This window comes from Ischnura elegans, chromosome 3, assembly GCF_921293095.1.
Source record: "Ischnura elegans chromosome 3, ioIscEleg1.1, whole genome shotgun sequence".
Classification (NCBI taxonomy): domain Eukaryota; kingdom Metazoa; phylum Arthropoda; class Insecta; order Odonata; family Coenagrionidae; genus Ischnura; species Ischnura elegans.
In genome coordinates, this window is record NC_060248.1 from 118257595 (window position 1) to 118279777 (window position 22183).

Consider the following 22183-nt stretch of genomic DNA (forward strand, 5'->3'; position numbering starts at 1 on the left):
TAAGTATATTATTTTGTGTATTATTGATGTAATTGGAGGAACATTTCTTACTAAGCAGCTTACATTTTCGACGAAGTTCACAGAAACTAATGTAGAAGTGAAATTCTCCTGAGATTTTGAAGGACTTATGGGCAAGTTTTCCATTTTCCTCAGTTCTGAAGTGAACCATTTGGGATAACTACTTCTGATCACAGTGATTGGTGTGTATAGACCTTTGCTGCTCAGTTATTAAACTTTTTTGTTCCAACCCCTTAATCAATTATTCAATTAAAGTTATGCACTTCTGGATGGAAACTTCTTCCCCAACAATGTTTTCCTCCTCTATATCACTATATTTTTCTTTATGCGAGTCAGTATCCATAACCACATCCACTATTTCACTATCTGTCAGCTGAAGATTAACAGGAGCATCACAGTCAACATTCAGGCAATCATTTACTGCTTCTTCATCAAATATTCTTGCTTCCTCACAAGCTAATCCTTTAGCATGGTTAGTAAATCAGCCACCACTAACTTTTCGGTTGAAATTGCAAAACCTCTAAAACTGGGAGCATCACGTTCTTCACCACCTAAAAAACGAGTGAGAGGCCATAACATATGCCATCCATTCCTCAATGTTTCCAGGGAAACACTTGCCCATGCCCTGTATGTTGAACTCTTTCTGAAAGGCATGAAGTCCCACTGTCACAGGCTTTCAATATTGAACGTAAAAATTCATTCTTATACCTGCACTTGAAGGAGTGGAGGATTCCATTGGTTGGATCATTATTATTGGTTCGATTATTTAACAAAAGTATAATCATTTAAAAAGTCTTTTATATCATAATAACATTTATTAATTAGTAACTCTTTGACTCTCCTTTTGAACACATCAGGAGAGTTAATAGCTAGAATGCTGTTAGGTAGGTTATTGTAAAGTTTTGAGGCCGAGTAGTGAGCTCCTTTTGCAAATAGGGAATATGAATGCTGACTAGTGTGCATGTCATTTTTGGAGCGGGTGGAGTGTTCATGGAATACGGAGTTAAGTGGAAATTTATGAGGATTTTCTTTGACAAAACAAACACAGGATAGGATATAGATACAGGGCAGAGTCAGTATACGGGCTTTGGTAAATAGCGGTTTTCCTGAGGTACGAATTGGGACTTGGAACATGGCTTTAACAGCTTGTTTCTGGGCAGAGAATGATTTGCTGGCTATACTTGCATTTCCCCAAAACATAATGCCATACCAAATATGATTGCACTTTTGCATAGCATATCATTTTTAGTATGTCAATGGACACAACAGGAGCTAGCTTTCGAACCGTGAAGATACCAATGTATATTTTTTTCACAATTTCAAGAACATGGGAAAACCAGTCCAGGTTTTCTGTTATATGGAGGCCCAAGAACTTAATGGTGGTCGCCTTCTTTAAATGAGAGACATTTTTGCCTTTTATAATATTACTTTTTTGTAGTTTTTACTTATAAATTGCATGAGCTGTGTTTTTTCTTTGTTTACGACAAGATTGTTAATTTTGCACCATTGGTGCATTTCATGTATGGTGGTGTTGGTGTATTCAATTGATTTCTTTAGGGAATCAGCTGAGACAATGGCAGATGTATCATCTGCATAAAGGGTGGTTTTGCAGTGTGATAGGTGATTTGAGAGGTCATTTATAAAGAGGATGAACGATAGAGGTCCTAATATGGTGAAGTATCTCGGGACGAAAGGACAACACCAGTTGTACTGTTGGAGTGGACGTTTATTTGCTCTTTCAGATGACACTCGATACAAGTACAATTCCCGCACACCTCGGGACAAAACCCTCACAACCCGCCATGACGCTTAGCTCACCCGCTGCATGCTCCCGATAGGTGGCTCCACCAGTGCGGCAAACCGTTAACCGCCACTTCCAAAATAGTCCCTTACACAACATATGGATCCTTGGGGGACACCAGAGTTTTTGATTAGAGGATAAGATTTAGTAGTTTGTGTCCTATAGGAGTCCCTGTAAGAGTAATTCACAATTTGTTTTCTGTCACTTAGATATGATATAATCCACTCAAGTGCTTTTCCAGAAATTCCTACATTTTGAAGTTTGTATTTTAAAATGTTGTGATCTATGAGATCAAAAGCTTTGCTCAGATCAAAAAATATGCCTGCAGGGGAAAGTTTACTATTTAAGCTATGGAGAGCATTGTTTAAGCTATTGTTTAAGAGCTCGTAGGTCGCAGAGCTGGTTCATGTGATCCATGCAAATTCAAAACATTCTCCTAGTCAGAAGCTAAGAGCCTTCCGCAATATGATAATAATGATAGATTTATTGGTCGTTAAGTAAATAGTTTACACTTGACCTCGTCAGTTCACTGTACATACGTATAATTACAATTTGCAACTTAAATAAAGAAAAGGATTATTCAGAAAACCATATCTGCTGCCTGAGTAAAAAACTCATTTAGATGCTAGCCAGGAGTGTACAACAGATTTGAATTTTGTACTGTTGCTTCCTCTCGCAGACTCAGGTAAATGATTGAAGAGCTTAATACCCATGTTTGAAAAGGAATTTTGTGTTATATTTAGTCTCATTTGACCTGCAAATAGGTGATTTTTCTTCTAGTGTCATGGTCATGTATATCGGATCTAATTGTAAAAGACTGGAGATTGTCTTTCGTATGTACAAGTACTCTATATACATACAGACTGTAGACTGTCAGTATATTCAGTTTCCTGAATAATGGCCTACAATGTTCAGTAGAGGGAGAATGAGTTATTATTCTTATGGCTTTTTGTTGTAAATAGTTATTGGGGGGACGATGGTTATAGATTCACAAGGAGTGATAAATGAACACGACCACACGTGTTGAATAACATGGCGAAACTGCGGTTTATTAAAAGAACCAACTTCCAGTGAAGAACAAAACAAGTGAATACAGAAATACGACAGTTGGGAGATTATCACTTATTCAAAAAACAATCACAACACTTTTTTCTGGAACAGAAAAACATATTTTGTAGCTGGGGCATTACCCCACATCTCTAGCCCATAACTCAAGTAACTGTTGAAAAGAGCATAGTAAATGGACTTGAGATGTTCTGAGGGGATTAGAAAGCTTAGCTTCCTCAATACGTACAGTGATTTTGAGAGTTTTTTGTGATCTCTGAAATGTGTGCAGTCCAATTTAGTTTTGAGTCTAGGTGAAATCCTAAAAGTTTTACTGTGTGCGCCTCGCACATTAGGGATTTTAGACTACAGATGAGATTTTGCATTTTGTCTTTATTTAGTGTAAAACCATTAGTTTTAAACCATGTTTTGGCTGTACTTAGATTGCTGTCAAGAAGGCTATTGGCATCCGATAAATTTTTGCAGTTGTGCAATATTGTTGCATCATCAGCATACAGGATCGAGTCTGATGGGAGGTTGTTGGGGAGATCGTTTATCATTATTAAAAAAAGTAAAGGTCCCAGGACAGAACCCTGGGGAACTCCATATTGAATTTTAATTGAAGAAGATTTTTGCCCTTCCAGATCGACACATTGAGTTCTACCAGAGAGATATGACTGGAAAAGTGTAAGTTCTAAACCAGAGATTCCGTAGAATTCATGTTTCTTTAGAAGTAAAGGGTGATGGACACAATCAAAAGCCTTGGAAAGGTCACAGAGAGTTAGCAGAAGGTTTGATTGTTCTTCAAGAGAGCTTATGATTTTGTTAACAACCATTTCCAAAGCCTGAGTGGTAGTTTTTCCTGAACGAAAACCATATTGAGAGGGGGAGAGCAAACTATTGTTTTCTAGGTAAAGATATAATTGGGATTTGATCAGAGCTTCAAAAACTTTGCCAAAGACAGGTATCATAGAGATTGGACGATAATTCTGAGGGTTATCCTTTGCCCCTTTCTTGTGAATGGGGATCACTCTTGAATATTTGAGAGCTGTAGGAAAGACCCCAGATTGAAGACATGTGTTGTTAATAATACAGAGTGGTTCAGCAATATTTTCTTCTATGCTCTTGAGTAGGTTATTAGAAAGACCATAGATATCCTTGGAGTTTGAGATCTTAAGTGAATTTATTGTTTTTTTGACTTCACGGGGTGTTATCCAATGAAACTGCTGATTTCTGGCAGGGTTTTTTCTTAGGAGCTGAAGAGCCTTACTTTGGTCTGTAGTGTCGGTAACGATATCATCAACAGATTCTATAAAGAATTTGTTGAAAACATCTGGTGATATTGACTGATTCGGAGAGCTCTTAATTTTCCCAGTTTCTTTGTTGATTATTTTCTACATTGCCCCAATTTTATTCCCAGAATTGTTTATGGCTGTGTTTTTGCAAATCTTTTTTGCACTTATGATACGTGTATTATATTCTTTACGTAATTGTAACAGTAGCTTTCTGACGTTTACATCACAGTGTACATTATAAGATCTGTGTAAGGAAATAATTTTATTTCTAATACTCTCTAACTCTGGGGTAAACCAATTATTTTTGTGCTTACTTTTTTTTTTGACCTGATAGCTTTTCTTAGGGAAACACATCTCGAAAAATCCCATAAATTCAGTAAAAAAAAATTTATAATTTTCTTCCCCATTTAGATGAACAAGAAGTTCAAACCAAGTAACACTGGACCGAAGTTGTTTGAGATACAAAACTCCTTCTGGTGTTATGGGCCTGGTGATTGTGCAACATGTCTTTTTTTCTAATTCTTTAATGGGTGTTGTCATGACACAGGAAAATTCCAATGCTAAGTGATCTGAAAAATATGGATCAATAATTTTTGTATGGTAGTCTGCCTTACCAAAGGTGGTGATTATGTTATCCAGACATGCTGAAAGTCTGGTGGGCCCTGAGTTAGTGCAGTGGAGGTTGAAGGAACTTAACTTGTTCGACAGTTTCACAGACTTGCTGGAGACGATAGACATGTCCACATTCAGGTCAGCACATAGGACAATATTCACTTGATTCCCTAAGGTCACAAAATGTTCAAGGACAAGTTCAAGATTATCACAGAATAACTCCATGGTTTCCAGTTGGAGAACGGTATATTGAGGCTATAACAACTTTAATGGATTTCATAAATATTGCTACCATTTCTAAATGTTTCTCACTACAACCCTTATTGACATCAATTACTGAAAAGGGAATTTTACCTTTCAGATAAATTGAGACACCCCCATTCTTGTAGGTATCTCTGCAGTAAACACTGGCCACTTTATAACCCATTATGGGGTACAGATCCACTTCACCGCAATGGAGCCAGTGTTCGTTTAGGCAAAGAACGTCATAGTGATTTTCTAATAAAAAACGATCAAGTAAAAACACCTTGGTACGCAGACATTGCACATTGTGGCTGAAGATTTTCAACCGGTGGGATTTACATACATTTAGACTGGAGGTAAACTGAACTTGCATTGGTAGATTTTTGAAACAGTTTCATTATTTTCATAAAAAACATAATCTCTTACGTCATTAAGAAAATTGCCCTGAAGCCCTAATCGAGCTAACCGTGAGAGAGGCATCTCGTTGGAGTCATGCTGCGCTATCCTGACGGCGTTTTTTGGCGAAGTTTGGGAAAAAAATAGTTTCCAAAACACACATCTTAATGCCAAAATTTGGAACTAAGAAGATGATCTCCGAGTTCTTTGCTGACTGAGACTCGGAAGGAGGCATAATCACCACGAGTCACTTTAAGCTGCTCGATCTCGACGGACGATTCGTTAATCTCTTGTATTTGCTCCTTGATGTACATAAGCACCGATTCGCCCGTTGTGCTCGGAGGAAGATTCCATACGTGAATATGCGAGCGCTTTGGGATGCCCGAGAGAGAGCAGACCTTGTTCGAAGTACCCCTGGTTGGAGGAGAACGACGATTTCGCTTGTATGTCAAACGGGTAAAGCCATCGTTGTTAACTTCGGTGGCTTGGTTGGCTTTGATACTATCACTACTCTTGCCTACGGAAATGGTTGCGGAAAAATCACGTATGGGGTCGGGAGATGGGTTATCTAAACCATTATTCAGTCAATATTCAATAATAATATTAATAATTATAATAATTTAATAGTATTTATAATAGTTACAAAATACTCAACCTCCATCCAAATACATGCATCAAATTGCAAAAGGCTATAATAATTTCAACCTGTCATATACCGAGAAAATTTCTAAACGCAATTCAACAGTAAAGAGTTACCTTGGTGAGAACCCGTGCTCTTTACACTAAAACAACTCAGTGAAAACTGAAGAAAATTAAAGGATAATAATGATAATAATCTTTATTGTTCAGAGACCATATACATGGTATAGGATTCATCAATTTACCCCGCATGGGGGGAAGAGGGTGATCTCTTCCTTTGGGGAGCCGTGCCCCCACAGGCCCGAGCCCACCGAGGAGACAACCTCGTTAATAAACCCCGTCGCTCGCTCGGATAGTGTCCAGACAGCATGTGACTCTGCTGCTCTGAGTAGCCGTAACATTGGCGTCCAGATTCACCCACGTGTTTGCCGTGCGTGGAGACCCGTACATGGGGGAGAAAGGGATCCTGGTGGGTGAGTTCTCCGGCACCCAGCCGGGCGTCGGAAACCCGGTATGGGCCGGAGTTCAATACCCCACTTCGGCCCTGGATTCCCCGAAGAACGGGCGGCCGAGAAGAGCCCAGCTCGGTCAATCGGCATCACTATTTCTGCATTCATTCCCTTCATCCGAATCGCTCTCCAGCATCAGACAGAAGCTCTCCTCCTCATCATATTCCTCTGATTGCTGCTTCTCGGGAAGATCGCCTTCAGATCCATCCGCCTCCGCACCACCTTCGAGGGCCTGTCAATGCTTAAGGTATTCGGTATTTATTAAAGGTCAACGAGTTCAAAAACCACACCAAAGGTTTTTGGGATTGCCTCACGGGTACACCGGAGTTGGAACCCTTTATTCGCCCATTGGCGGATTGGCAGCGGTTTCTAGAACCATTTTCTGGATAGGTTTCTTCTCTGTGTTTGACTAATTTCAAAGCTTCATATCCTGCACATTATGTTTACCTCATTTTTTTCAACAAATCCCGGATTTATTATCGAAGTGACCCATTTATAAAACGTTCAAGCATGATTTCGATAGAATCTGTGGATTAAGATTAAGACTAAGTCTTAAAGAATTATTAATTAAAAATAATAAATGATCTTTAATTACATGTAAGGATTTTTTTATGACAATACCAGGAATGCCATCTAACCCTGAGCTAATTTTAATAAGAGATTTATTGGTGATGTTGGCCAGCTCTATGTCAGTACAGGGATACAAATATAATGAGTGGCATGAGAGGAATTTGATAATAATTGTCCAAGGGAATTGAGTTAGCAGGTACTTCCTGTGAGAGGAAAAATTCATTAAAATCAGATGCTGTCTTTAGGTAGTCAGATTTGGCATTACCATTTGAATCATGTATTTGGATATCATGTAGAGGGTTTATGCAAGGCTTGGATTCCTTGATAATTTTCCATATTTCTTTGGATTTATTGTCAGCATTTAAAATTCTGTTATTGTTAAATGATTTCTTTGCAGACCTTAAAGTGTTACGATACATTTTCTTTAACGTTAGCTATTCCAATCTATCAGAAGGTTCATGTTTGTTTTCATACAATAGAGCTGTATCTTTCATATACCTTGATAGCCACCGAATTTCATCAGTAAGTAATCGGAGAGAGGAAGTAGTACTTACACGATTGAGGATAGGGCACAGCCCCCTGACCCATGCGTATCTCTTTACTGAAGAGAAGGAACCTCCCCAATGTGGGGATTGTAAATGTCCATTAAGTATTAGACACATCATGCTAGATTGTGTTAAGTACCGCGAAGCGCGAAGACGAAATAATCTAGGGGGAGACCTAAAAACCCTTTTAGGAGACCACCCTACCAACTTAATCTGTACATTTCGGTTTCTCAGAGAAATAAACATTTTTAATAAAGTCTAATTATGTACACTTTCAACGAAGACATCAGATGCAGTAGATTACTTTATACATAACTTTTGTAATTAAATAGCACAGTAGTGGTGCAAAATGACCTTGCCGTCGACGCACCCTAAATCCAAATACTACTACTACTAATTTCATCAGTAACCCATGGGTTTTTACAGTTTGCAGATAGTGGCAAGTTTTTAGTATTTTTTAGAACTAAAGGAAAGCAGATATCAAAATAATATTGATAATTAGAGTAAAAGTAATCAAAGCTATTATCAAAAGATTCAAAACTATATAGGCTAGACCAGTCATGACAATGCAGCATGTCGCAGAAGACTGCGAGATTTTGACTAGTGAAATACCTTTTATAATGTTTATTACATTTATAGGTAGAGGAAACTGAAATTGTGGAATGAAGAGGGTAATGATCAGATATATGTGAAGTAATAATTTTGGTTTCAACATTAACCAGATCAATATTAGTCAGGATATTGTCCAAGACAGTTTGAGAGTGTTTACTCACTCTAGTTGGCTCACTCCCTGGTAAAAATAAAGAGTTTTCGAAGTGTCCGGAATGCATTGCCACGAAGTGTTGGCGAAGTGTTCTGGAAGGATCAACGAAGCATTGACGAGGAGTCGGGGAAGTGTTTTTTGGAACACTGAAGTGTTAGGATATAGGCGACTCGAAGTGTCAACGAAGTGTTCTCATTCATCTAATCGGGTGGAGGTGAAGGATTGACATTTGGCGAGGAGATGTCCTGATTCAACAACTAAGGGTCCGGAAACCTTCCATGAAGTGTTGTATTCCACAGTACAAAGGACCGGCAAGGGTTGGAAAAAGGACTCGACTACCACTTAAATAATAACATTAAAAATACATGCGTGTGCATTCTTTTCAATTTATTAACATCAATCACTTCATTAATATTAACATCAATTACTTCACAAATATACACATCAATTCATCAAACATCAATAATTTAAAAATATTTACATTTATTATCTTATGAATACAGAAGAATCCTGATTTAGACCTCCTGTTCTTCCAATTCTCCTGTGACAGGATTGAGGATATACTCCGTTACCCTGCGGAATTGCCCTGTTGATTCATCCAGGATATCGCTGATGGCAAAAGAAAGGAATGACATAATTTATTACTCCACTTACTATTTAAAAAAATTAATGCAGGTGGATGTAAAGTAATTGAATCTTTTCATAGATCTGAAGAGTACTTACTCTTGCCCATCTGCAGCCACATCCTCATCTGTTGCTCTCCTCCTTCTTGGGTTTGGAGTAGGCAAAGTGGAGCTGGCACGGTCAATGGCTTTCGCCCTGTCTGCCAGCTCAGCTCCCAGCCGCTTCATCTCACACACTTTGGCTGCAGCGTTGTACCCCAATCTTTCCAAGAAAGCAGGGTACATGCCTGGAGAAAAAGATAAAAGAAAACATTTTATTATACAAGAAGTTTCCTTATTTGGAGGATGAAAGAAAAATATGCACTCTCTTACTTTCAGCCAACGATATGAAGCTTGCTGGGAACTTCTTCAGCCTACTTTGCTCCGTGCGGGGTTTGTAAAATCTATACGAGCCAGCATCTTCCTTAAATACCGCAAAGAGCAAAGTGCGAAGCCATTTCGCCCGGTCTTGAGTAGAGTCCAATGTTGACTTAGCATGGACAGTTATGCTATATCCAAACCCGATGTCCTGAGGGAAATAAAAATGTGTGAACTATAACCTTTAAGGGGATTCAAATATTGTCTTTGTGCACCCTTAAAATGAATGTACTTACAACTGTGCCCGAAGAGGAGCTGGCCATATTAGATGATGGTACTGTTGAGGGAGGTGACATACCTGAAGACAAAAAGAAACGTCAGGCTGAGTTTCGCAACTCCCAAACTAAAACATTTTATTGATAAATACTTCGTCTATGGTAATCCGTCTACTTTAGATAAATATTGCAAGTGACATTGACTAGAGAGCACACTACACTGTCTTCTGACCTCCTTGAACCTGTTCAAGACGGAAACATCAAGTGTTCTCTTGTATTCTCGGTGAAGCCTTTTCTTCTCAAACACCAACCGCTTACCTGTTAACCGATTAAATACCTTTCTGTTAATAACCAATGTATGTCTCCCGTAGAATGAGGGCTATGACCAGGTACAAGGTGAACCTGGTAACTCGGAGGATGCGAGCACTGATGCATCTTTAATTCTTGGCAAAGATAATGAAATTGCCAGATTACAGAGCATGCTGGAAAAAGCAAGGAAGGATGCTGCTGAATACAAGCGGGCGGCAGAGGAGCAGACAGAAGCCTTGAATGACCTGAGGAAAGTGGCCATGAAGGAGAGGAAAGCAGCAGAGGAAAATGCCAATCGAGTGGCAGAATTGAGAGCCTCAGCTGGTGACAGAAGTGATGATGCTATTCTCTCCCGTTTAGACAACATAGAGAAATTCATTCATAAGGTGGAGGCTAGAATGTGTAAGTGTGCCTATACTGACTCAGTGCAGAAGTGATTAGACAGTATGCCATGCCATAAAAGAACTGGTCTTAAACTACTGACTATAGGCCAAGCCTACTCAAATCAATTGCGTTTGCAGATTTAGTGCCAAATACCAAAGCACATAGCATTTTTAGCTCTTAGGTAGGGATTCCAAATATGATTCTTTTCCTCGTTGGTTCTCGAGGGACTTGAAGCGGTTGGTGTTTGAGAAGAAAAGGCTTCACCGAGAATACAAGAGAACACTTGATGTTTCCGTCTTGAACAGGTTCAAGGAGGTCAGAAGACAGTGTAGTGTGCTCTCTAGTCAATGTCACTTGCAATATTTATCTAAAGTAGACGCTGACCTTATCAACAACCCTAAATCCTTTTGGATTCATGTGAGGAACCTAAGGGGTCCATCCAAGGACAACCCTCACAACGGAGTGGTAGCTGGCATTGTCCATCACAATCACAGAATTTTTTATATCTCGCTGCTCCAAGACACTTAAAAAGTTTTGGAACCTGTGAATGAGTTTTAAAGAAGCAAGAAGTTAACAATAAACATCAACTTCGCTTAAAAATCAACAAGAAGTGTGTATAATTTTTTAATTTAATATTTTTTAAAATAATACTGTGAAATTAATTCCTAAGTTTTAGACTTACCATTTCGTAAAGACAATTGCATTCATATCGCAATGGTAATCCGTATTTTTTTTGCCTTTACTCCGGAATACCAGCTTGCATTCGTTGAGGAAGCCCGTTTCCGCCGATCCCACATGACAAATTATTAATCTTGATCCCCCCCCCCCCGCACGGGGGGAAGAGAGTAATCTCTTCCTTTGGGGAGTCGCGCCCCCACGGACCCGAGCCCACTGGGGAGACAACCTCGTCAAAAAACCCTTCGTACGCTAGGATAGCGTCCAGACAGCATGTGACTCTGCTGTGCTGAGTAGCCGAAACATCTGGCGTCCAGATTCACCCACGTGTTTGCCGTGCGTGGAGACCCGTACAAGGGGGAGAAGGGGATCCTGGTGGGTGAGTTCTCCGGCACCCAGCTGGGCGTCGGAAACCCGGTATGGGTCGGAGTTCAACACCCCACTTCGGCCCTGGATTCCCCGAAAAACGGGCGGCCGAGAAGAGCCCAGCTCGGTCAATCGGCTCCTGGCGGCTGGGGAGCTTGGCGGCTCCTTCCGAGCGTACGCCAGGACGGGTTAGTGCTGGAGATATGGGGATCTCCGGAGGGCGGCCGAAGGTGCGTGGGTTCGGAGGGCCCCCGCGCTGGAGGTTCTAACCCAAAAGAGATCCCCTATCAAAGGTTCCTATATCCCTCGGGTAGCCCTGGCGACCACACCGGATCTCGGTGTGGCGTCCCGAATGTGTGGCTCCGTGGTGGGTGGGGAGCCCAGGGGATGAATTTCTGTTTTGAGTCCATGGATAACAACTTTCTTCCTCCAACGAAAAGATCCCGTCCGGAAGTGGGCGGGGGAGAAAGTAAGTCTACCGCATGTCGGAAATTCCTTGTTATGAGATGTGCTAATGATGGTGAGACCCTGACAAAGGTATCTCCCTTTCTAATAAGACGAGTTTTGTCGGCAGCGATACCCGGTGACTTAGAATCGGCCAAAAAATTAAGGGATGGATCACTGTTAATTAAAACCAGTAACGAAACACAAAGCGAAAAGTTATTGAAAATGACAAAATTTAACGAAATACCGGTTAAGGTCCAGGTGCACCAAACACTCAATACATGTCGGGGAGTCATTTCGCATTACGACCTACTCTACGTCTCTGAAGATGAGATAAAGAGTGAGATGGCGTCTCAGGGTGTAATAGACTGCCGCCGTCTAAAGACAAAGAGGAACGGTGAGCTGACCAACAGCACGTCCGTCATCCTCACTTTCTGTCGTGACAAACTTCCTGACAAGGTCTATGTGGGATACGAATCTGTTTCCGTAAGGCCATTCATTCCTAGCCCCATGCGGTGTTTTCAATGCCAGCGTTTCGGCCACATCGCTACCAGATGTGAGGGCAAGGCCACCTGCCCGCGCTGTGGCAAAGATAAACACGAAGGTGACGCGTGCACCTCTGCACCAACCTGTGTGAATTGCGAGGGATCACATCCGGTTTATTCTCGAGATTGCCCCAAGATGAGAGAAGAGAAAAAAATAATGGAGATAAAGACCGTGGAAAAGCTGCCATATCAAGAAGCACGAAAGAAATACAGAACACTCATCGCGCCTACGTTCTCCCGTTCGTATGCTGCCGTAGTAGATAGTGAGAGAAATAACAATACTGACACGCAAGAGGAAAATAAGGACGAACATACTATTAAGAATGCAAAGCAAGCCAAGCCGGATAAAGCTACCAAGCCGGCAACGAAGAAGGGCACACCGCCGGAAAAAAACGATGCTAGTCAGGGCTCTTCAAAGAAGAACCCAACCACAACACCCACCGTGGCCACGCAAAGCAGGCGTGGAAAATCTCAGTCCCCGGGTCCATCTGGTTCGCCTACGCGTAGCCAACCAGAGTCTATGGAAGAAGACGAATATATATCCGAGTCAGAAATCATCCGGGCGAAGGCTAAGGAGAGAAGACGCATTAAGCGTTGACTCTCACTTTGGCAGTTTTAAATTAATTTATCTATTTATTTATTTATTTAATTTTTATCAATTTTTAATGGATTTTATCATACAGTGGAACTGTAACGGTTTTTATCGGCATAAGGAGGAGCTAGACATTTTAATCAGAGATTTTAACCCGTCCTGTATATGTTTGCAGGAAACACATTTTAAGGACACGGACAAGGGATATTTAAAACATTTTAACGCTTTTAGATTGGACGATACCAGCGGCCAACGAGCCCATGGTGGAGTGGCGGTTTTTGTTCGGGAGGCACTTTACACCTCCAGAATAAATCTTAACACACCGTTCCAAGCGGTAGCGGTGACGGTGCACGCTCCCGAGGCGATAACGGTGTGCAACGTTTACCTGCCGGAGGGTGCACCCGTCACCCGTTTTAATCTAGAATCCCTTGTTCATCAGCTACCTCAGCCTTTTATTTTACTCGGAGATTTCAATGCTCACGATCGTCTATGGGGAAGCACCCCGGAACAGTGCAACCGTAGGGGACGTATTTTATCAAGTTTTATTAGTGATTTTAACCTAATTTTGCTCAATAACGGCGAGAAAACCCGTTTTAACTCTTATAGCGGCGATTCTTCCTCCATTGACTTGGGTATTATTTCGACTAGTTTGGTCAATAAACTCAAACTCTCTGTGCATAAGGATCTTAGTGGGAGCGATCACTTTCCCCTTTTAATCAAAAGGGAGCAAAATTTAAACCCCGATTTTATTAGACCAGGCTGTTGGATTGTCCGGAAAGCTGATTGGCATCTTTTTAACTCAAATTTTAACTACGTGTGGGATAAAAACAACGACTGTGTAACAAACGTAAATCTTTTGACATCCAGCATCATTCAAGCCGCCGAAATTAGCATACCACGATCTCGAAGCATCCTTCCAAGAAATGCTGTGCCATGGTGGAATGAAACCTGCGCAGAAGCCATTAAAAAACGTAAGAAAGCTCTCCGAATTTTCAACAAGTATCCTACAGCAAATAATCTCTCCGCTTTTCGGCGACTAAGAGCGAAAGCGCGTCAGGTAATAAAGGACGCAAAGAGGATTTCTTGGATGAATTTTGTCTCCGGTGTCAACCACAGGACTCCACTTGCACAGGTATGGCGTAAGGTGAGGAGCATATCGGGTAGCAGCCAGCATCTAGGTATATCCTTCCTAGAAGTCGAAGGAAAGGTTATCACTTCTCCAGCTGCGATAGGGAACGTATTCGCCCAATTACTCGCCAAAGTGAGCAGCGACGAATGCTATGAACCTTCTTTTGCGATCCTCAAGAAAAGGCTCGAGAACGTCCCTATATCCTTTATGGAGCCTAAAACAACGGCAGACTACAATATGCCATTTACCATTTGGGAGCTGAAATCTGCCATCCAAGACTCGCACGACACGTCCCCAGGTCCCGACGAGATCCACAATGCCTTCCTCCGAAATCTATCGGAATCGGCGTTGCTGGAAATCCTTGAAACTTTTAATCAGCTCTAGGCCAATGGGGATTTTCCTCCGTCCTGGCGGGAGTCCGTCATTGTTCCCATTCCAAAACATGGAAAAGACCGAGCTGATCCGAATTCTTACCGGCCGATTTCTCTCACCAGCTGCCTGTGCAAGTTAATGGAGCGAATGGTAAATCGACGTCTCATTTGGTGGCTGGAGCGTCGAAAACTCCTCTCTAGGATACAATGCGGATTCAGACGGAACCGTTCCACAATGGACCACTTGGTTAGAATTGAAAATTTAATCCAAGAAGCCTTCCTTCTCCGCCAACACGTAGTCGGTGTATTTTTCGACTTAGAGAAGGCTTACGACCGGGTCTGGCGACGTAAGATTCTACGCGTATTACGCGAGTGGGGTTTTAGAGGCTGTTTGCCCATTTTTATACAAAATTTTTTAACCAACCGTGTTTTTAAAGTAAGGACGGGACAGTTGTTGTCAAATTTTTACCCTCTTGACAACGGAGTTCCCCAAGGCTCCGTTCTGAGCGTGACGTTGTTCGCTATTGCGATCAACGACATAGCTCAATGCATCAAGGAGCCAGTGTTAGGGTCACTGTTTGTGGATGATCTCGCGATTTTCTGCAGATCATCTAGGGTCGTGAATGCATCGCGTATGGCGCAACTCACCATCAATAAACTCCACAAATGGACCCAAAATAACGGCTTCCTTTTCTCTTTGGAGAAAACAAAGTGCGTTCACTTTTCTCGCACTCGGGGCGTCCATGTAAATCCCACGTTACACCTAGGTGGTAGAAACCTCCCATTTGTGGAATCATCCGTTTTCTGGGGATGACCCTCGACCACAAACTCAACTGGAAGGAGCACATTAATTCTGTCAAGGTAAACTGTTTGAAGTCTTTGAACATTTTAAAGTTTTTAAGCCACGCATCTTGGGGAGCAGACCGCACCACCTTAATTTTACTTTACCGCACACTGGTGCGGTCGAAATTAGACTACGGCTCATTCGTGTATGCGTCCGCTCGCGAGACGTATTTGAAAGCACTTAATTCAGTGCACAACGCAGGTCTGCGACTATGCACTGGGGCGTTTAGGACCAGCCCGATTCCCAGTATATATACCGACGCAGGCGAGCCTCCTCTATGCTACCGAAGGACCTGGCTTCTTTGTAGCTACGTTTCCAAAATTTTAGCAATGACGAGTCACCCATGTTATAGTTTACTTTTTAAACCCCGTTTTATTAACGTTTTTAACCGAAGGACTAAAGCAACCAGACCAGTAAGCGTTCGTTTTAACGATTTTATTCGCGGATGCGAATTCACGCTACCTGAAGTGTATCCTGTTTCATTCTCGGAACACCCCCCTTGGATCACTCCCACTCCGGTGGTGAATATTCTTTCACGATCTCGACCGAAGTCTTCCACCACTCCCTCGGAGTACCAGCGTTTGTTTGCCATGTTCCGATGGAATCACCCCAACCTCACCCCCGTTTACACTGACGGTTCGAAAGATAACTCTGCTTGTGCATGTGCAGTGTTCTCCCCTATCCACGGGAACATCAGAGCAAAGCTTCACCCGATGTGCAGTGTGTACACGGCGGAGGTTTATGCCATAAGGACAGCTCTAGAAGCCCTAGGTGACCACGGCGGCTCCTTTGTCATATGCACTGACTCCAGGAGCTCGCTACAAGCCATCTCTGGCTTCTCACCCGTGCACCCGATCGTGCAAGAAATACACTCTCTCCTGCTGACCCTGTCGAGAAAGGGTTTGAATATCCATTTTCTGTGGGTACCGGGACATGAGGGGATAGCCGGGAATGAGATAGCAGACGCTATGGCCAAGGAAGCTCTGAATAACGAAGTTCTTGTCTCAACGCTGGTTCCCCACGAGGACTTACGAGCATCTCTAAGAAACGTGGTATTTGGAAAATGGAGGGAGTCATGGAGGATTCTAAATAATAACAAGCTCCGTGGCATCAAGGACATGGTAGCAGCGTGGCCCTCCTCAGCTCGTAGTAATCGGAGAGAGGAAGTAGTACTTACACGATTGAGGATAGGGCACAGTCCCCTGACCCATGCGTATCTCTTTACTGAAGAGAAGGAACCTCCCCAATGTGGGGATTGTAAATGTCCATTAAGTATTAGACACATCATGCTAGATTGTGTTAAGTACCGCAAAGCGCGAAGACGAAATAATCTAGGGGGAGACCTAAAAACCCTTTTAGGAGACCACCCTACCAACTTAATCGGTACATTTCGGTTTCTCAGAGAAATAAACATTTTTAATAAAGTCTAATTATGTACACTTTCAACGAAGACATCAGATGCAGTAGATTACTTTATACATAACTTTTGTAATTAAATAGCGCAGTAGTGGTGCAAAATGACCTTGCCGTCGACGCACCCTAAATCCAAATACTACTACTACGATAACAGACAATATCTCCCGTTTGTCCTCCTTTTCATTAGCACCATTGTCCTTAATGCCGAAAAGAATTACATTCCTGCTACGATATTCCCTATCCCTAACCTCATTGATCACGGTTTCCATAAAATCAGATGCGTCCGTAGTGGGATTTTCGGGAACAGGATTAATCAGTCGTTCATTTTTCAATTGGGCCAACTCTGTTTTCAGTTCCATCACCAAGGCTTCCAGTTTGATGATAAAAGTGGAACAACCACAGTTCACTCCACTATCTGCCATCTTACTGCTATTAGGTGCCTTAGATCCTGGCGTGGTTGGAGCAGTTTTGGGGTTGCACCCAGAACAAAACCAATCGAGTTCAGGCTGACTCAAATATATCTTAAAGATGTTGTCTTTGATTTTAGAGCACCTTTTGTGTACATGAACGTCACACTTGCTGCATACAATATGTGCATTATTCGTATCAACGTTTTTGAGACACACCGGGCACTTATTAGCATCCGCCATCTTGAAAAAAATCTCCGCACCTCGAAAATATTTTTGTAACAGTTTATTTAAGGTACCCTATTTTTGACCAATTTACAAAAACCTGCAACTTTACACTTAATTTATTAAATTATGCAATGACCTATAGGCTTTCAATTTTTGCTTTAAAAACTATGTTATGTAAAGATATCGTGCACCAAGTTTCATCTTCATCGCTTGAATATTGTCGGAACTGTACAGTGTCAACATTTTAAATTTTTTCTCAAAAAACATTTTTCGTCAAATTTTGTGAGAAATTTGTTCAGTCCTAATGATTACTAAAATTTTTAAATTGTTGCGTTGAATAGAGCACCAAAAGTTGTACCAAGTAGCCGAGTTTCGTTTCTTTTGAAAAAATAATTGCGGAGATAATGATATTTAAAATTGCGAAAATTTCACAGTCATACTGTAGGAAGTCGAGGTATGGGGTCAATCAAACTCCTGTATCTCCGCAAATATTGCACCGCCGAGCCTAAAACTTTACCAGCATTTGTTTGGGACATGTGGGACTGTTCGTACAAAATTTCATCAAAATCGGTGATGGTCGCGCGGGGAGCCCTAGACCACTTGACATGGAATGACCCCTATCTACCTTATATCCACAGAAAATGGAGTACCCCAGGGGTCCGTACTGAGCGTGACCCTATTTGCCATTGCGATAAACGATGTGGCCGAGTGTATCCGCTCCCCAGTTATGGGCTCCTTGTTTGTTGATGACCTCGCTATTTTCTGCAGGTCATCAAAATTAACGAATGCCTCTAGGCTGATCCAGCTAACTCTGAACAAGCTCTCAGTTTGGTCTCAGAGGAATGGATTCCGTTACTGAGAAAACGAAATGCATTCACTTTTACCGAGGACGGGGTGTACAAGCCCCACCGTCCCTATATCTCAATAGTAATGAGCTTCCTTACGTTGAGAACGCCCGATTTCTGGGTATGACATTGGACCGGCGCCTGAATTGGCGCGAACATTTCCGAACTCTAAGAGACAATTGTTTTAAACTTCTGAACATTTAACGGTTTCTGTCACATTCGACATGGGGCGCGGATCGTACCTCAATTCTTATGCTGTATCGAGCATTAGTACGCTCAAGGCTAGACTACGGATCGATTGTGTACTCATCCGCCCGTGAGACCTACATGAAACCGCTCTCGACGGTTCATAATACTGGACTGCGTTTAGCAACCGGTGCCTTCAGGACCTCCCCTGTCTTGAGCATTTACGCGCAGGAGAGCCTCCCCTAGTCAATCGTAGAGAGACGTTGATGTGCAATTATGCCACAAAAATTTTATCTGCGCCGAACCACCCCTGTTTTAACATAATTTACCACCCACTGCTTTTAGACCTTTTTAACCGAAAGACAAGATCCACTAAACCTCTAAGTGTTCGCTTTAGAAACCTAATCGCATAATGCAATTTTACCTTGCCCGCCACGTACCCCACGGGGTACAGTAACGTGCCGCCGTGGTTAATTCCCCGACCAGCCATGAGACTTGGTCTTGCTCGTTGCTCGAAATCTACTGCTATGCCGGGAGAATACCAACAACTTTTCAAGGAGTTTCGCGCTGAAAACTCTGAATTTACGTTCGTATACACTGACGGTTCCAAATCGGATACCGCCTGTTGGTGCGCTGTGGTATCCCCATATCATGGAGTCCTTAAGGCAAAATTGCATCCGTACTGTTCCATTTTTACGGCTGAGCTCACTGCGATTAGGATTGCTCTCCGATCCATTAAAAACAGTGTTGCGTCATTTATGATCTGTACAGATTCATACAGTGCTCTCCAATCCATATCTCTTTATTCTCCTTGTCACCCCATTGTTCAGGACATACAAAGCACTCTGTTATCCCTGAGTAAAAAAGGGACCACTATAAGCTTCGCTTGGGTCCCTGGGCATGTGGGCATACCAGGGAATGAGAAGGCAGATTCTGCAGCCAAAGATGCACTCAGGTCTCCGGATACAGATTTTCAGTTAATCCAGCGGAAGATTTAGGGAATGCCATGAGGGGTATGATTAGACAAATTTGGTAGACGCAATGGCTCGAAATCCAAAATAACAAACTTCGGGAAATAAAGCCCGTAATAACTGCGTGGCAAACCTCTATAAGAAATGTCCGCAGGGAGGAAGTGGTTTTAACACGCTTAAGAATTGGTCACTGCTTATTAATCCATTCATACCTCTTCACCGAAGAGAGAATACAGCCCCAATGCTTAAATTGCGATTGTCCACTAACAGTGCGACATATTTACGGACTGTGCAAGATATCGTACTGCACGGGTGAATCACAACCTCGGAGTCAACCTAGCTGAGGTACTAGGAGACACTCCCGAAAACATTTCCCGACTGATAGCATTCCTACACTCAACTCGGCATTTCAATAAAATATAAATTTTACCTCTTGTAAATTATTGTCACGTTGATTTCAGAACGGGCCTATTCCCTTTTCTCAATACCAGTCAATGAGTGGTGCAAAATGGCCTTAGCCGCCGACGCACCCTATAAAAGAAACACTACTACAAAGCAACGGACAACAGCAATAGCCAAGCCAAACCGGATAAGGCTAGTAAACCGGTAACAAAGAACATTCTGACAGAAAAAAATGACGCCGTGTTGGATTCTTCGAAGAAGAACCGGAACTCAGTCACCACCGGGGCCACGCAAAACAAGCGTGGGACGTCCCAGTCCCCCGGTCCAACTGGTAAGGCTACACACAGCCTCCCAGAGTCCATGGATGAAGACGATATCTCGGAGTCAGAGATAAACCGGGCGAAGGCTAAGGGGAAGAGACGCTTTAAGCGTTGAGTCTCCCTCTAGCCCAGCGACCCAGTTTTAGTTTATTTATTGTCATTTACCTTGATAATGACAGTGTGTACTGCCGAAACCTAGGTCGGGATTAAAAACTCTTGTGGAACATACAAAAGTGTATTTCATTATGTTTCCGGAAAAAGTTAACTCCAGTGTAGTCGTTCATCTCAAATGTTGGCAAAATAGGATAGAGATCCATATCACTACCACTATCCCTGACGAAAAAGTCAAATGGCTATTTTTAAGTTATCATTTGAATTTCTATTCGTTGGAAATGATGTGGGGTATTGGTGGTCAACTAACCGTCATTACCCCGTATGTTGATGTAACATTCAAAAAATTCAATATGGAAACCGAAATTAAATGTAAGCCAAATTGATTACACATTTAGGAGAATATTTGTACGTACCTTGCACAAAAAAATTATTGAACCAAAAGCGATACACACTGGCGTTCATGAAGTTAAAAACCGAGCGACAAAAATAAGATCAAAACCTTGCAAAAACCAACGACTGCTCTCACACCTGTAGCTCATGGAGGAAAGTTTCCTAATGGATTCCAATGAAGTATGAGGGCTATCCACAAGATGGCAGACCATTCATGGCGCTTATATTTAAAATACAGAACTGGATATATCACTGACCGCCATTACCCGCTGACCGTGATTACCCTGTTCTCCCCTATACCTAAATACAGACTTATAAATAAAAATCAGTATGGTTTTCAGAAACATAAGGGTACAAGAGAAGCTCTAGAAACTTTTGCTGACATTGTGAACTCTTGTCTAAACAAGAACAAGCATGTAATTGTTTCTTTCATAGATTACAAAAAAGCATTTGATACTGTAAATCATGAGATGCTATTACAGGATCTTCAAGAATTTGGAATGAGAGGAAATGTCTTAGATTTGTTTAAAAGTTATTTGTCAAACAAAAAAATAGCAGTCAAGATTAATAATGTTCAGAGTAATTTCATGATTACTCAATATGGAGTACCTCAGGGATCAATACTGGGACCTATATTGTTTAACATTTATGTGAATGGAATATTTAAAGCCATTAAGTACGGTCAAATTTTCCTTTATGCAGATGATGTGGTTCTAATAACAAACCATAAAGATTACACTCAGGCAGTAAAGTACATGCAAGAAGATCTGCAAAACATAGCTATATGGTCTCACGATCATGACCTAACAATAAACCCTAATAAAACAAAAGTAAGGCAAATTATTAATTAAGGATTTAAGATTACTCCCATTAAACTCTATATGCATGACCATAAATGTCTACATAAAAAGGGCCTTTCAAGCACTTGTAATTGCACTCCTCTGGAACAAGTTACCCATTACAAATACTTGGGTATAACCATTGATCAGTATTTGAAATTTGATAGACACATAGTTAAAATGAACAGTAAACTAAGGAAAATTAATTATCAGATGTATCAAATTAATACCCTAATCCCAACAAAAACAAAGATTATGATATATTACGCACTGGTTGAATCAATACTACGCTACGGAATTACCATTTGGGGAAGTACTGCACAATACTATCAGGACACTCTGTTAAAAACTCAAAAAAAAAATTCTCAAATTAATTCACGCAGGGATTGAATCAACAACAAATCATAAGAATGCAGGAATATCCCTCAAGGGTTCTCCTGAACATAATAAATCTTTGTATGAAGAACTCAGTATACTAAAGGTTACTGACCTGTACATTTATGTGTTAGTAATTAATAATTATTTCAACAAGTAGTAGTAGTGTATTTTATTATCCGAAGACCAGATTACACTGATATAGGAGTCGTCAGGTACATAAAAAATATAACACAGGTACATAAAAAAATATAATAGACAAATAATTATACACTATTACCCTGAAGAAATTCATCTACGGAATAATATAATTTTTCTAGTAAAAAGCGTTTAGCTTGTAT

The 22183-nt window shown here is 41.4% G+C and overlaps 1 protein-coding gene across 1 annotated transcript; it reads right to left on the reverse strand.

The window, feature by feature from the left end:
* Positions 1-8797: 8797 nt before the first annotated feature.
* Positions 8798-9879, reverse strand: LOC124155106. Its single transcript, XM_046528844.1, has 4 exons — positions 9712-9879; positions 9431-9626; positions 9159-9345; positions 8798-9044 (listed from the first exon to the last, which is right to left on the reverse strand). Exons 1-4 carry the CDS (start codon positions 9769-9771, stop codon positions 8951-8953), a joined length of 537 nt encoding a protein of 178 aa, XP_046384800.1. The 5' UTR covers positions 9772-9879; the 3' UTR covers positions 8798-8950.
* Positions 9880-22183: the final 12304 nt, after the last annotated feature.

Bases quoted from the DNA above. Each gene is read 5' to 3' on its own strand.
- LOC124155106 (XM_046528844.1), bottom strand. From the start codon at position 9,771: ATGTCACCTCCCTCAACAGTACCATCATCTAATATGGCCAGCTCCTCT. The intron at 9,346-9,430 runs GTAAGAGAGTGC...CTTTTTCTCCAG, and splicing joins CTTCATATCGTTGGCTGAAA to GCATGTACCCTGCTTTCTTG. The intron at 9,045-9,158 runs GTAAGTACTCTT...TTTTGCCATCAG, and splicing joins GTGGCTGCAGATGGGCAAGA to CGATATCCTGGATGAATCAA.